At 45.7% G+C, this 14,049-nt stretch overlaps 1 protein-coding gene across 1 annotated transcript; it reads right to left on the bottom strand.

The window, feature by feature from the left end:
• Window positions 1-661: 661 nt before the first annotated feature.
• Window positions 662-13,318, bottom strand: LOC132020413 (uncharacterized). The gene is made up of 3 exons (XM_059404560.1): window positions 13,185-13,318; window positions 12,817-12,920; window positions 662-1,137 (listed from the first exon to the last, which is right to left on the bottom strand). Exons 1-3 carry the CDS (start codon window positions 13,316-13,318, stop codon window positions 662-664), a joined length of 714 nt encoding a protein of 237 aa, XP_059260543.1.
• Between the last annotated feature and the right edge of the window lie 731 nt (window positions 13,319-14,049).

Raw genomic sequence — 14,049 nt, 5'->3', positions numbered from 1 at the left:
ACCATGTCACCATCCAGCAAAAATTTTTCAAAGTCCCCTACCTACCTTTAGAATAAAATCTAAAATCCAAACAGCACCCATGGCTTGTTTCCAAAATCTCTCTATATTTTGTTCAACATTGCCCACCACTCCCCCAAGTATACCTACCTCCGACACTCCAACCTTCCTGAATGGAATGCCAGTCTTCTGAATGTGCTACACTTTCTCACAACCATCACAATATTGCATGCCTTTCATCACTGTCAGCCCCTGGCTGACTCGTTTTGACCTCCATGACAACTCAGTCACTGCCTTCCTCGTGAAACCACCATGACTCCCAGGGACCCTTCCTCTGGACTTCCTCGGCACATGATGCCCCTTTGTTACTTATCCTCATGAACTTCCACTTATCTGTGAACTCCATGAAGACAGGAGTGGCTCCCATCAGTACCTCGGTAGCAGGTATATGTAGTGTGTGTGTGTGGGGGGGGGGGGAGTAGTGTACAAAACTGGTCCTCAACCAATGCCTGTTAAATTTATCGGTGAATGAACAGTGCAGAATCGCTCTTTACAAAGAAAAAACTGTTTATTGGCTTTCAACTTTTGAAAATGAACTTAACTAAAAGAAATATGGCAGAGATCCCTAGAAACTCCCTTCTAGTTGCAAGGCCACCATTGACTGCTAAGCAATGGGAGTCACTAGTCGGTCAGGGGACAGGAAGGACTTCCCCAAACTTGCTTCCTTGGGACAGCAGAAGAGCCACCCATCAGAAGGTGCTCTCCATTGGCTGCTTTGCAAATCACCCTCACATGGTGGGGGAACCCAGCCTTTCTTGCTTGCGGGCTGGCACCGGGCCGTCCGCGCGTCGGGGCGGCTAACCAACCTTGCGTGAAGGGCAGCACGTTGTCCGTGGGCCATGCCAGCCGAAGGAAACAGTGCCGCCTTTGAGAGACACAAAGAGCCACTGTCCTCGCCTCTTTTTTTCTTCTTCAAATGCTGTAAGAGTCCAAAACTGTCTGTGGAGATAACAAAGGCTCCTCGCAGACGGAGCAGAAGGCTGCAGTTACTCACCTGCAGGATGCCCGCCAACACCAGCCCGCGGGACGCAGCCCACAAGATTAGGGCCGGCAAGCCTCCTTGTTCACCTGGGCTGTAATCTGAAAGAGAAATAAGCTCTGGAGAAAACAGACAATATCTTTTTTTTTCTCAGCGTCTCTCTGTTCTGGGCTGCCCTACCCTCAACCACAGAGCCAGTCCGCTCCTGTGTGCCGGGAGCTCTTCTCGGTAACGTCGACCTCACATGCTAGAGTCTTCCGTGATGTTTCCGTCATGTCCACTTCCTATGAAAGCCTTGGGAATTTATTTCAGCAGAGACTGAGGGACCATCCCTAAGGGTGAGTCCTGCCCTAAATGGATCAGCTGGCCACTGAGATCCCTTCCTGGCTGCATAATTGTGGAATACGGGATTCATTCAAGTCCACGGTCATGTGGTGGTCACGTGGTGGTCACGTTAATACCCAAATGGCTCAACTATGGGCAGCGCTGCCATGGATTCAAATGAAGAGGGCAAGGGTTATAAGGAGAGAAGAGAGGGAGAAAGAAGGCTAAAGATAGGGCTGCTGTGCAGAAGAAAATTGATTTAACAAATCTACACCGGGCACTGTCACTGTTTCAGATAGGGGCTGGAGCTGCAGGGCTGAAGCTCAGATTTCCTTCAGATGAGCAGTGCAAACAGACCTGCACCCAGGCCATTATTGTACTGTGGAATGGGGGCCGTGGTACTTGTGTGCTATGCAGTGAGGAGAAGTGTCTGCAGGTAGCACAAAAGAAGACTTTTTCTACCAGGTAACAAGTAAGCTGAAGCTTAAGAATAAATATTGGCTGATTTAGGTTGGGAGGAGGGCACGGGAAGCTGTTCCAGGGTTAGGGGACAATGAATGGGAAGCAATAAGGGGAGAAAACATGGCGGACATGGTTCAATGCCGGTGGTTGCTTAGCAAGGCTGGCCTAGAAGGTGTCTGTGGAAAGATGACAGGAGACATGTTGGAGAACTAGTTAGAAGCTAAATGGTGAAAAACTTTCTCACCATCCATAGTGGTAGGGAATTTATTGCAGCAACAGGAAGCAATGGGTTCTAGACCCATGGGGAAGGAGAGCTACTTCCTGGTAGTGATCCAGGGAGGGGGCAAGACTTCGGATGGGAAAAGAGACCACAGATGCTGCCTCATCACACATCCCCTCATCCCAGGCATGGCAAGAGAGTTGACTGAAAGGCCCACATGGGGGAGGGCATCAGACATCTCCAAGACTGACTAGAATTTCTTACCCCTCACTCCTGACTACATCCTGGTACTGTGTAAGGCTCGGGAACTCTGTCTGGGATTATGCGTAAGGTTAAATTTCTAGCACCCAGGTGGTTAGGGCTCAGAGCATATGTGATTTATTTATTTATTTTTCAAGATTTTATTTATTTATTTAACAGACAGAGATTACAAGTAGGCAGAGAGGCAGGCAGAGAGAGAGGAGGAAGCAGGCTCCCTGCTGAGCAGAGAGCTCAGGGGTTCGATCCCAAGACCTTGAGATCATGACCTGGGCCGAAGGCAGAGGCTTTAAGCCACTGAGCCACCCAGGCGCCCCAGAGCATATGTGATTAAAAAAAAAAAATCAGAATTTGTGGATTAAAATTTATTCCTATTCCATATAACATCGCATTTAAGATTCATAATAGGGGTGCCTGGGTGGCTCAATCGGTAAAGTGCCTTTGGCTCAGGTCATGATCCCAGGGTTCTGGGATCAAGTCCTGTGTTCAGCTTCTTGCTCAAGCAGGGACCCTGCTTCTCCCCTTCCCTCTGGGCTCCCCATGCTTGTGCTCTACCTCTCTGTCAAATAAATATAATCTTAAAAAAATAAAAAGGCTCAATAACCTTAATGTGTGAGGTATTATTGTTCCCATTTTCCAGTAATTAAAATGGAGGTTACATAAAGAATGAGAAAATAAAAAGACATAATCTCATTCGGACACTACCTTTTGCAACTGAGGTCATGGAGGCTTTGGATAAGCAAAGTGGGTCTTCAAGTTCACAGACTGAGCTTGGAGGAAAGATGGGTTATACCAACTTGCATTTTATTTAACATGAACCCTTTATTTTTTTTTTTTAAGATTTTATTTATTTATTTGACAGAGAGAAATCACAAGTAGATGGAGAGGCAGGCAGAGAGAGAGAGAGGGAAGCAGGCTCCCTGCTGAGCAGAGAGCCCGATGCGGGACTCGATCCCAGGACCCTGAGATCACGACCTGAGCTGAAGGCAGCAGCTTAACCCACTGAGCCACCCAGGCGCCCCTAACATGAACCCTTTATGAGGCAGACACATTTCTTGGAGATTTCCTACTTCTGAAATATTAACTATAGCCTCGCACGATAGGCATATGTTTTGGAATATAAAAGCCCTTGGGTCTAACAGGGATAACCTCTTCCTGGAACTCCTCCTGTTGCAAGTTTTTCCAAGACGGAGGCAGCAAATACAGGGAAAAGGGCAAGGGAAACTTCTGGAAGAGATGCTGCGGCTGTGGCTGCCGGGCCAGGAGGGCACACACCGGCATCCAGAGGATCGGACCACACCAGCACCGCCAGTCAGCTGTCAGAACAAACAGCTAGCCCAGTGGTCCAGAGGGTCCTGGTTAGAGGCGAAAGTTCCAACTCTGCTGTCAGCCTTCACTCGGGGGCAAGAGAAAACTACTCTTTAAGAGCCTACTGTGGTCCAGGAACTTTCACCTGTGTTATCTGATTTCATTGTAGGGAAATATTATTTGAGAATGATATTTCCCTTTTAACAGGAGACAGAACCGAAGATCAAAAAGGTTAGGGCGCTTGACAAAGTCAGAGAGCCAGGGCTCAGAGGGCGGAGATGCAAAGCCAGGTCTTCCTACCCCCAAACCCATCTGTTTTTTTTTTTTTTACCCCCCGCAATCCCTCATTCCGTACCACCCTCACGGTTTCTCCATTTGTAAAAGGGGTTTACAAAAGAGCCTGTAAAACCTTCCTCGCTTTCCTGAAAATTGAGCGAACAAAATGTGAAAATATTTTGAAAGCGAAAGATGTAACATACACGTAAATATACATATGTATATATGTAATATGTACATACCTTTGTATAGATATTTATAGGTAATGATGGGTGTATATCTGGTAGTAAAAAGACATGGATTAGGTTTTGCATTACCTTGAGTTGGCGTTAAGTCCCCATGAGTAGCCTTAACAGTCAAAACCCTTTTGATTCCATTACTAGTACGGGAGAGCCAGGGAGAAGGGCAGACGCACTGTGTTTCCCAAGGATTGTTTTTGCAAAGGGAAAAAAAAAAAATCCTTGGTGCTCTAATCTTGAACTTGAGGAACTGTGCCTTTGTTGTCCAGCTGCAGCCTGCCTCAGGATCCTGTGTTTGTGTTAGGGGCAATCACCACGGAAGTGTTTCATTTCATTTATTTATTATTCATATCCCTCCAACTTCCAACGATAAATGCAAGGCATGGAAAGAAAGTTTTGCTTTTTGTTTTGTTTTGGGTTTTTTGGTTTTTTTGTTCATTTTCATACTCTAGTTCATACAACAAGTCCTCTGTTTTGCTGAGGCGTCCATTTAAAAAGCACAGAGCTAAATACAAGCCCCAGTCGAGAGGGTTAGGGGTAGCAATTACTCCAAAATTTAAATATTTGGATCTGACGCAGAGGTCTAATGGCTAGGACATGCTGATCCGCGACTGAAGAGCTAAAGCAGGAAAGTGCCAACCTTATTCTCTCTCCTGACTGTGTCGCAGGGATGCACTGTTGATTTAACCTCTTTAATCTGCCTTGCTGCTTCCAAAGCCACAATTATTCGGAAGCCACGCAAGGGCCGCTGCAGCCAGGAGCCGGCTCCTGAGCGCAGTGCGCCGCTGGGACCACAGAGCCCTGCCGACCCTTTGTTCCGTCCGCACAGGATTCTCTCGGTGGCCAGCTGAAGGCCTTTCTTTGTGTTGTGATTGACAGACATGAATTAAATATCACCCTACTGCGCTCTCTGATTGGAGAATGACTATAGATTACAAGAATGTCTTGGGAACATGGCGTTTCATGATAGGGGGACGGTACCCGAAAGGCAGGGTTTTTCCAGCTAATCCTGAACTTGACAACAGCAGAGACCTTGATTCTGTGCTCTGTTTTTTCAGCTTGATCGGCCTTGTTCAGGCCCCGGTGAGAACAATCCTAGAATGGCCTAAGAGGATGAAGCCAAAGGAAGTAAAAATTGCGGGGGGGGGGGGGGGGAAGGATACTTTTCTCAAAATGACTGTTTCTGGAGATGCACTTTAAGGATCTCTATTCTAAAATGGGTCTGGCATTGTCCCAGAGGCATTTCAGAGGCATTTTTCTGTCTCAATCTATCAGAATGGCAATTAGCGTTCCTTATGCCAATGATACACTCTGCAGAGTCCGCGCCATGGGCAGTACGGGAGGCACAGCCTTGGGTGTAAACATCTCTGCACACATGATCCTCTGGTTTTGAACCAGCGAAGACAGTGCAATAAGAGAGTAGGGCAAAATGGAAGAACCAAGAAAGGAATCCCAGAATTCTAGGTGACACGGCATGTATATGGTTAACTAGAGGGGGAAGGAGTGAATGGGGGAGGGGGCAGTATGACAGAATGGCGGAAACAAACCTGCCTGCCGTCTAGTCCAAGAGCTGGTGAAGGTCCGCATGAGTGTGGATTTCAAAGCAGGTGGTGAAGCGGATGAGCTCCCAAAACAGAGAAGGGCACTTGTGATGAGAGCTCTCACAGAGGTTGGGAGTGGCATCATTTGCCTTAGTTTGGATTTCGTGAATGATATTTCTTGAGCCATCTACCATACAGGCCAAAGCGGAAAGTAGCCCGGTTCTTAGGTCAGCCACACAAATTTGCTATCAGTGAGACTGTAGGAAGAAAGCTTTAGGGAGGAATCTTTTGCCTGGTTGGCCATAAATACCAAATTTGCTTGGCCATTGAGTTGGAGGCAAAATTCCTTGTCCAAGAGGAGAGGAAGGGAGAAGTAGTTAAGTCTGGGCCAGACTTCAGGCAGTAAAAGACAAAAGAGTAAAGGTGTGACAAGCACTAAGATCATGTTCTTGGCCTGGAGTTCTCACAAGGTATGGAAAGGTAGGGTTCGTATTGGATTGATATCAGGGACAGACTTATAACCTCAACCGGGAAAACGCACAGGCCCCGCCCCTCCAGGTGAGCGGGTGAGAATTGGATGGTCATAGCCAATGGCTGGGGCTGCTACTGAGTCCACAAGCCAGGGAGCTGAGGCATGGACTAGCCTGGAACAAAGGGGAGGGGGAAACAGACCAAGAAGTACACTGCGTACAGGGCCCAGGAAATTAGGGGGAAAAGCTGGGAAAACCGTTCAAATCTTGGCACGAAAATTTGGGCAACAGGTTGAGTCCATGGCATCGGAAAGATGTTTGAACCAGAGCTGTCTCTGCCTGGAGTCTGTCATGTTCCCTTAAAGAAGCAAAAGCCAATGTTGGCATGGCCAGGCTGAGTAGGCGGTGTGACCATATGGCTCCTGTGGGGGGTGTCGGAGGTGGCAGGGAGGGAGAAACACAAGGCAGACACTTTAGGAGTACAAAGCCAATGAGCTAACCACCTACATTCTCTGACTGCTGGAAATGGCATCCTTCTTTTGGGATTAGAGTTGGGGGATTTTCAGATTCATGGAAATCACGACCAAAGGGAGGTCTTTATTTAGAGATGGCACAGTTGGTGTGAACTGTTTGTGACTCTGGTACAAAGATGCCTGGGTGCTGAGCTATTAAGGCAGCAATATCAGCCCCTGGGGAGCCTTACTAAACTGGAGGAGTCCTCCTCTGGGTAAAAATGGGAGTAATACCAGATATGCTTTCTCAGTAGACCAGCGGCTTGCTGGGTAGTAGCATGGTGCATCCCCACCCCCTCCTGCCATGTTTTTTTTTTTTTCCTTCCTAAAGTACACCGTGTTGCCAGGAAGATTGATGAGCTGTGGGTTATTTTGGCTCCTTCATGAATCCAAACTGCTCAGTCCTGACGTCTTGCCTATGATGTCACTGAGGTCATGGGATTAAATGGGCAGAGAGGTGGACTAGCAATGGTAGAGTATATTAGTTTGGTCTGGAGCCAAAAACAACGTACCCCAGACTGGGCAGCACAAGCAACAGCAATTTATTCTTTGGCAATTCTAGAGGCTTGAGGCTTAAGATCAAGGTGTTGGCAGGGTCTCTCTCTTTGGCTCGTAGACGGCTGACTTCTCCCTGTTTTCATGTGATCTTTCCTCTGTGCGTATCTATGTCTTTATTTCCTATTCTTATAAGGACACTGGAAATACTGGGTGAGGGCCCATCTGAAGGACTTCGTTTGCCCTTAACTACGTCTTTAAAGACCTTATCTCCAGATCTGTTCTGAGGAACTGGAGTTGGGACTTCAATACATGGATTTGAGCGGGGCTGGGATAGGGACACAGTTTGGCCCATAACATGTCCCTGGTGGCCTCCCTGAATACTCAGGAGAGAAACATAAACCTGGGCTTTGTAAGATTGTGGTGAGGTGGGTTTCAATGAAAACAGACGTTTATGGACCTAGAACCAGTGGATTTCCATTTAACCAATCACAGACCCATTTATTGTCATAACCCTGTTATTATCACACACCGTAAAATGATCATATCAATATTAGTAAGTATTTATTGAATAAATGAATAACTCTTCTTTCTTGAAAAGACCTGCCTCTCCTTGTTGGAGGATCTGACAGTCGAGAGGTAGGCCAAAGTCTCAGGTTACACTGCCAATTGCCTCTTATTGAATGGGCTGTGGGCAGTCTCCAGTGGGCTATAAAGCATCATAAATAATTCAAATGAAACAACCTTTGTCAACAAAATTAATAAAGTACTCTTTATGACACAGTCACTTCAGTTTTTTCAAATCTGTCAGCTTGTTCCCTAACTTTTAAATGCCAACACCAGGTGCTGTGGCCGCCTACTGTGGGAATGAGCTCCTCTCCTGGGCATGGAGGAGAAATGGTGGGCAAAACCTCCTTCAGAATGAGTTTCTGTGGAAAATGCCAGATTGGCCCAGACATGGATAGGGATCCTTCATGTCAGGCTTGGTCCAGACTAGAGCCAAACCAGCCCTTGGTTAGTTCCTGAGCCTGCGCCCATGCAGGTTTAATGGCGGATGAGCCTCTGAGTGGCATGTGACTCTTGCCTAGAAGATTCTAGAATCTGTCTGTCAGCTGCAGTCCCTGAAGACAAGCCCCTACTTTGGGAGCAGAGTTTTCCCTTGGCTAGCATTTTGTCACAGGCACAGCAGCTGTGAGGCAGCTCTATGTTGGGAATGTCTCTAAGTCAACACAATACACCAGCGAGGGCAAAATTGTGGATCAGATCCAGGAAAAGGGGTGAAGAATTGAATTTTGTAATATGTAAGGGCCAAGGATAGACTGATTCTTTTTACTTATGGTGATAAAATATATGTATATATATCTAAAACATAAGTGTATACGTTTTATCATTTTAACCATTTTTACCATCTTTAAGTGTACAGTTCAGTCTCATTGAGTACACACCATTGTACAATCATCACCCCATCCATCTCCAGAGCTCTGTTGATCTTGCAAAACAAGTTCTGTGTCCATTAAACACAAACTCTAGTTCCCTCCTTCCTCAATCACTTGGCAAGCACCATTCTACTTTCCGTTTCAATGAATTTGACTACTCTAGATACCTCGTATAAGTGGAACCGTACAACATCTGTCTTTTTGTCGCTGGCTTATTTCAAGTAGCATGTCTGCCAGGTTCCCTCCTGCTGTAGCCTGTGTCAGAATATCCTGTCTTTTTAAGGCTGAAAAACATTCCACTGTAGGTTTACACCACACTTGTTTTATCCATTCATCCAACCATGGACACAAGCTTCTACCTTTTAGCTATCGTGACAAGTCCTGCTGTGAACATGGGAATACATATATCTGTCCGAATTACTGCTTTCTATATTTCTGAGCACTTACCCAACCGTGGGATCCCTGGAAGGTTTGGTTCTTAAAGCCAGGCCTCTCAAATCCAAAGGGACACACACCAAGCACCAGGATGCGGGAGGGATTGGGAAGAGACTATTTGGCAAACAGGGTCCGAGTCCAGTCAAAGAACCTGGGATACTGCTCATGAGGAAGGCTTTCTGCTTTTGGATGATGCATTTCCATCAGATCCAAAGCCCTGTGTCTGTACTAGTCAAATAACCGCCACTATGTAGTTACTTATGTGTGTACTTTAAGTTCCCTAGTAAACGGGATACTTCCTGAAGGTGTCTATGCTTTGCTCATCTTGGGAGACCTACTAGTACTACCTAGCACAGTCTCTGGAACATAGTTTGTGGTTAATAAATATTTACTAGCTAGATGAACCTAATATTGAACATTACAGAAACAGACCTACTTACTCATTTCCTGGAATTCTTCAAGGAAAGCACCGCACTCATGTCAGTTTAGATGTTATTAATAGCAACTGAGTAACCAGAGGAAGTAATAATACCACTGTGGGAAAATTAAGCCACTTCTGAAATACCATGTGCAGGTTCAAGCTTGCTTTAAAGAGCCTCTCTCCTAAGTATTGGGGATAATCTAGAAAGAAGCTGTCAGGTGGGGAACAGTTAAATAACTGACTATTTACCTTAGAGACAAGAAGAGACGTAATAAATATCTGTAAATATTGGAAAGGTGTGCTTGCAGAAGAAAAAGCTAAATTTTGCTCCAGAGAAAGATCCAGAACAAATGGATTTGAGAGCAAGGAGACCAGACTCAGTATAAGACAGAACTGTTGACTTTTTTTTTTTTTAATATTTCTATTTAAAGAGATCACAAGTAGGCAGAGAGGCAGGCAGAGAGAGAGGAGGAAGCAGGATCCCCGAGGAACAGAAAGCCTGATGTGGGGCTCGATCCCAGGACCCCGGGATCATGACCTGAGCCGAAGGCAGAGGCTTTAACCCACTGAGCCACCCAGGTGCCCCAGAACTCTTGAACTTTGAAATTTGAGCTCTGCAACAAGGGCATGGACTGGTTGATAAGATGGTGAGTTCCCTGCTAACACAGAGACAGTCCAAAATGCGGTAGAAAGGGACATACAGGTTAGATCTTGTAGATTCTTCTTTTGACCATCATAGTTTTTATTTCTAAGCCTCAAATAGTTTCCTTTTTTTCTTTTTTTAAAGGCCTGTTTGGTTTCAGAAATGCAATATCCCCTCGTATCTGTCTGAGAGTATTATCCCTGTGTCCTCAGGAAAAAAAAAAAAGCTTCCATTTACTGAATTTGGTACAACTCATGGGATATTGGTGTTTCTCAAAGGATCGACCATTCTTAGCTGTGAGCTCGAGGTTGAGGTGGAGTCTCCTTGCTGCGTGTCTGCGAATGTTTTCTCTGCTTCCTAGCATTCTCATGCGCAAGTGAGACAGACTGGCAGCAAGGTGAGCCAGTGGTTAGTCTTCTGGGTATTGGGATTCCCCTTTATTTCTGGATGTTTCCAAAACATTCTTCCAAAGCTCATATTCATTGCCCCTGCCTGAGGGCACAATCTCTGTTTGGCAATAAAGAGTCAGACCTTGTCCCATCTGACTGCTTCTACCAGTTATCCCTAGCTTTGCCTCTGGGCTCCCCTCTTGCTGCTACTTCCAAGCATGGGGTTGGTGTCTTGGAGAATTCCAGAATGTTTCCTTCCTTCTAAAACAGGCTTTTATTTATTTATTTATTTTGGAAAAACACCTTCCTCTATAATCTCGATGCTTTCCGCCTTCTCTTATTTAGGACTTCTTTCTTATTTCTGGTCCACCAAGAATGTCTCTGTTTTCCTGTTATGTTGCAGGTTTATTATTTTAAACATGTAACCGCTTTCTGTCATTTTTAGGCATCTGTGTTCAGTTAACCAACTTAATTCAATCTCCTGTCTCTTCCAATTCTAAATGTTATAATTTTATAAATTCAAAAGGAAAAGTAAACAGAAAACACTCAGTAATTATAAAAAGAACTCATTTTAAAATGTTTTTTTCTAATTATAACAGTAACAGCAGAGATGAAATCCATGATCATTCACAATACCAAATTCAGCTACCATAATACATTTCTCTGTTCATATTTTGAAATATATATAGAATATACATAGATATGACTTGCAATAGCTATGTATAGAATATGCTACTTTCATTACATGGATATATAAAATGAAAATAAACTCTTCAAATTACCCTGTCTCTTGAATTCCCTCATAAACTCGTATGTGATTATTTTCATAATCAAGCCACATATAAATTTCTGGTCACCTTTTCTCATTGAACTCTTTTTGGTTTTTCTCTTTTTTGTGCCTTTCCTCTTGTAATTAAGTGTTCCTCTTTCACTGGCTAACCACAAAGATTGGTTTCTTAGACATTTTTGTTTCCTTCTCTATGAATAGCAACCCCTGCGAGGTTTAACAAATGCAAAAACATGGCATCTGCCATTCTAGATGTCCGGAATCATGCGTCCCTACTGTCTTTTAAGGTTAATTAATTTTAATTTTAATGACTGTAACACATGAACATAATTTTAGAAATCCAATAGTAATTCTCATTCTTCCTAATTTATACCATAATTTTTCAAGATTTATTTATTTGAGAGACAGAGGGAGAGAGAAAGAGAGCAGAGGGAGGAGCAGAGGGAGAGAGAGAATCCAAATGCACACGCCCCTGCTGAGCCCAGAGTCCCACATGGGGCTCTACCCCAGGACCCTAACTGAGACCTTGACCGGAGCCAAAACCAAAAGTCAGTCACTGAACGGACTGAGCCGTCCAGGCACCTCTATATCATAATTTCTGAGTGAATCGACATTCAGTTTGCGTTTATTATGAGTATAGATTTTTGTTTGTTTATGTCTGAGCTAAGTAGAACATCAGGATTACATTCCTTTTTTTATGCAAATTAAAAAATGTTTCTGGAATTATAGGTATACTGAGTCCTGGCTTGGGAAGCAGGGAGGGCCGAGGGACAGAGAGATGTGCCCATCCTCACACTTCAGACCCAGTCTAGACCCCACACCAACCCCATACAAAGTACTGGCTGGTCCCCCCCCCCCCCGAGCTCTGGAGGCTCCAGCCTCTTTGGTGGTCTCCTGTTGCTGCCTCTGCCTTTACTGTGGTGAAGGAAGGCTCCAGCCTAGAATATCCTTCCAGGTTCCCGCACCTGTCCTAACCCCATCGGAGGCCCTGGCTTTTTCAAGAGAGTCAGGTGCCTCTGACCCCCTGGGTCTTTGCAGTTGTCTGGACCTTGTTCCTTTTCCCCCTCGTGGTGGCGGGGGGGGGGGGGGGGGGGGGGGTAGTTGGGGATGCTGGGAGGAAGGAGAGAGGCCCCACGGGGACCGGCCACCCTCCAGCTTTCACCTGTCAGTTCAGTAACTGTCTAACCCTGGTGCCCTAACACGTGGGACCAGTGCTGTGGGGCCGTGGCTAACCTCTTATCGCATGAGTCTGCGAAAGCTTGTGGTCTCCGGGTCCCTGCCCCATGGGCAACCATCCACAGTCCAAACCCTGGAGGGGTGTGGGATGTGCTGCTGCCTCTCCCCTGCCTGCCGGGGCCTGGCCGGCCCCTCCCTCCCCCAACCAGGGATGTGTTCCTGGCTCCTGGCTCCAGGGCCTTGGGGAAGACCCAACTGCCAACACTGAAGTGGCCTCCACTCCCATCTGGGCGGCCGAGTATCCTCACGCCTCTGCCTTCCCAGTCCCGGCGGGCAGCTCCTCCGGAGTCCGGGGCCCCAGCAGACAAGGCCGGAAGCAGGGCTTTACCTGTCCCACCCGGGCCTGTAGGCTGTTGGTCTTTCTTGCGTCCTCTGGGCCCGCTGCTCTGCCGTCTCTGCCCCGGGCTCTTGCCACCATCCCTGGCAGGCTCCCTGGAGGAGGCAAGGATGCCGTCCGGCAGATTAGAGTGGGGGGGGCGGGGCCCAGTGTGCCTCCCCCACCTACAGAGCCGGCTTCTGCTTCTCTTTTTCTGACCTGGAAATAAACTTCCTTGAAGGGGAAAGTACTATTATGAAAACTAAAATATTATTATTATTAATTGACTATTTTTTTCAATTTGTATAATCATTTAATTCTAAATATTCCAGTAGCTTGATAATATGCCTCTTGATTCTATTTTCTTCTCGGTCCACTACATTAGTTTTGGTTTTTTATAACCCAGAAGATCTCCCTGGAGCTGTTCCTTCCCATAGTCCAGCCTGGACTGGTTGGTTTCTGGACAGCGGTCATCCTGGGTTAGGTCTTCTGGTTCCTGTACTTTCTGTTTCATGGTTTCTTCCCATATTTTTCTGAAGAACATCATTCAGTATTTTTCTGACGAGGGAGCATATGAAAGGTAAAACATCTGAGGATTTAAATATCTAAAAAGATCTTTTAGTCCATCTTTATGTGTGGTTAATAATTTGGCAGGATATAGAACTCTCATGCCAGAAAAAAAAAAATCCCTCTGATTTTTTGAAGGTAATGATCCTTTGACCTGTAGCTTCTGCTGTCCTGATACTTTTTCTGTGAAATGCTTTACTTTTCCTCTCTAGATATTTTTAGGGTCTCCTCTTTGTTTTTGATGTTCTTAAAATTTCCCAGTGATATATATAGTTTGGGTCCTTTGAGGGAGGTGTTCATCAATGCCCTTTTAAATCAAGAGAATCAGATGGAAAATAATTTTTTCCCATGCATGTTTCCATGTGTGTGTATGCGTGTGTACATGTGGGGGGGGGGTGGGCAGTTTGTCTGGCTGTCAGGGGAAGGGACAGAAGCTGAACCATGTCTGCATTCTTTTATCTGTGTTTTCTTTGTAAGTTTCACACAACCTTCCATGCTGCTTGGTGCCTCCAAGACCAGAGTCTTTTTAGGTCTCTGGGGGTGGGGGCAAACTGACTCTTTTCTCTTCGTTTTCCCTCTGGAAGCCATTTAGGGTGGCTGGGTTCTCTTTTCTGCATAAAAATCTCATCTATCAAATTTTTGGTCTCCTAAGGAGATATGAACATATCATTCATTTGG

Source organism: Mustela nigripes, chromosome 6 (genome assembly GCF_022355385.1).
Source record: "Mustela nigripes isolate SB6536 chromosome 6, MUSNIG.SB6536, whole genome shotgun sequence".
Taxonomy (NCBI): Eukaryota; Metazoa; Chordata; class Mammalia; order Carnivora; family Mustelidae; genus Mustela; species Mustela nigripes.
Note: the sequence above shows the minus strand (reverse complement) of the source record. Positions and strands in the feature narration are given on the sequence as shown.

What these genes read in the sequence shown, in the direction of transcription:
- LOC132020413 (XM_059404560.1), bottom strand. Translation starts at nt 13,318, where the DNA reads ATGAAACAGAAAGTACAGGAACCAGAAGACCTAACCCAGGATGACCGC. An exon ending in TATAAAAAACCAAAACTAAT is followed by an intron (nt 12,921 to 13,184) that starts GTAGTGGACCGA and finishes TGCCTCCTCCAG; the next exon opens with GGAGCCTGCCAGGGATGGTG. An exon ending in TACAGGCCCGGGTGGGACAG is followed by an intron (nt 1,138 to 12,816) that starts GTAAAGCCCTGC and finishes TTTCTCTTTCAG; the next exon opens with ATTACAGCCCAGGTGAACAA.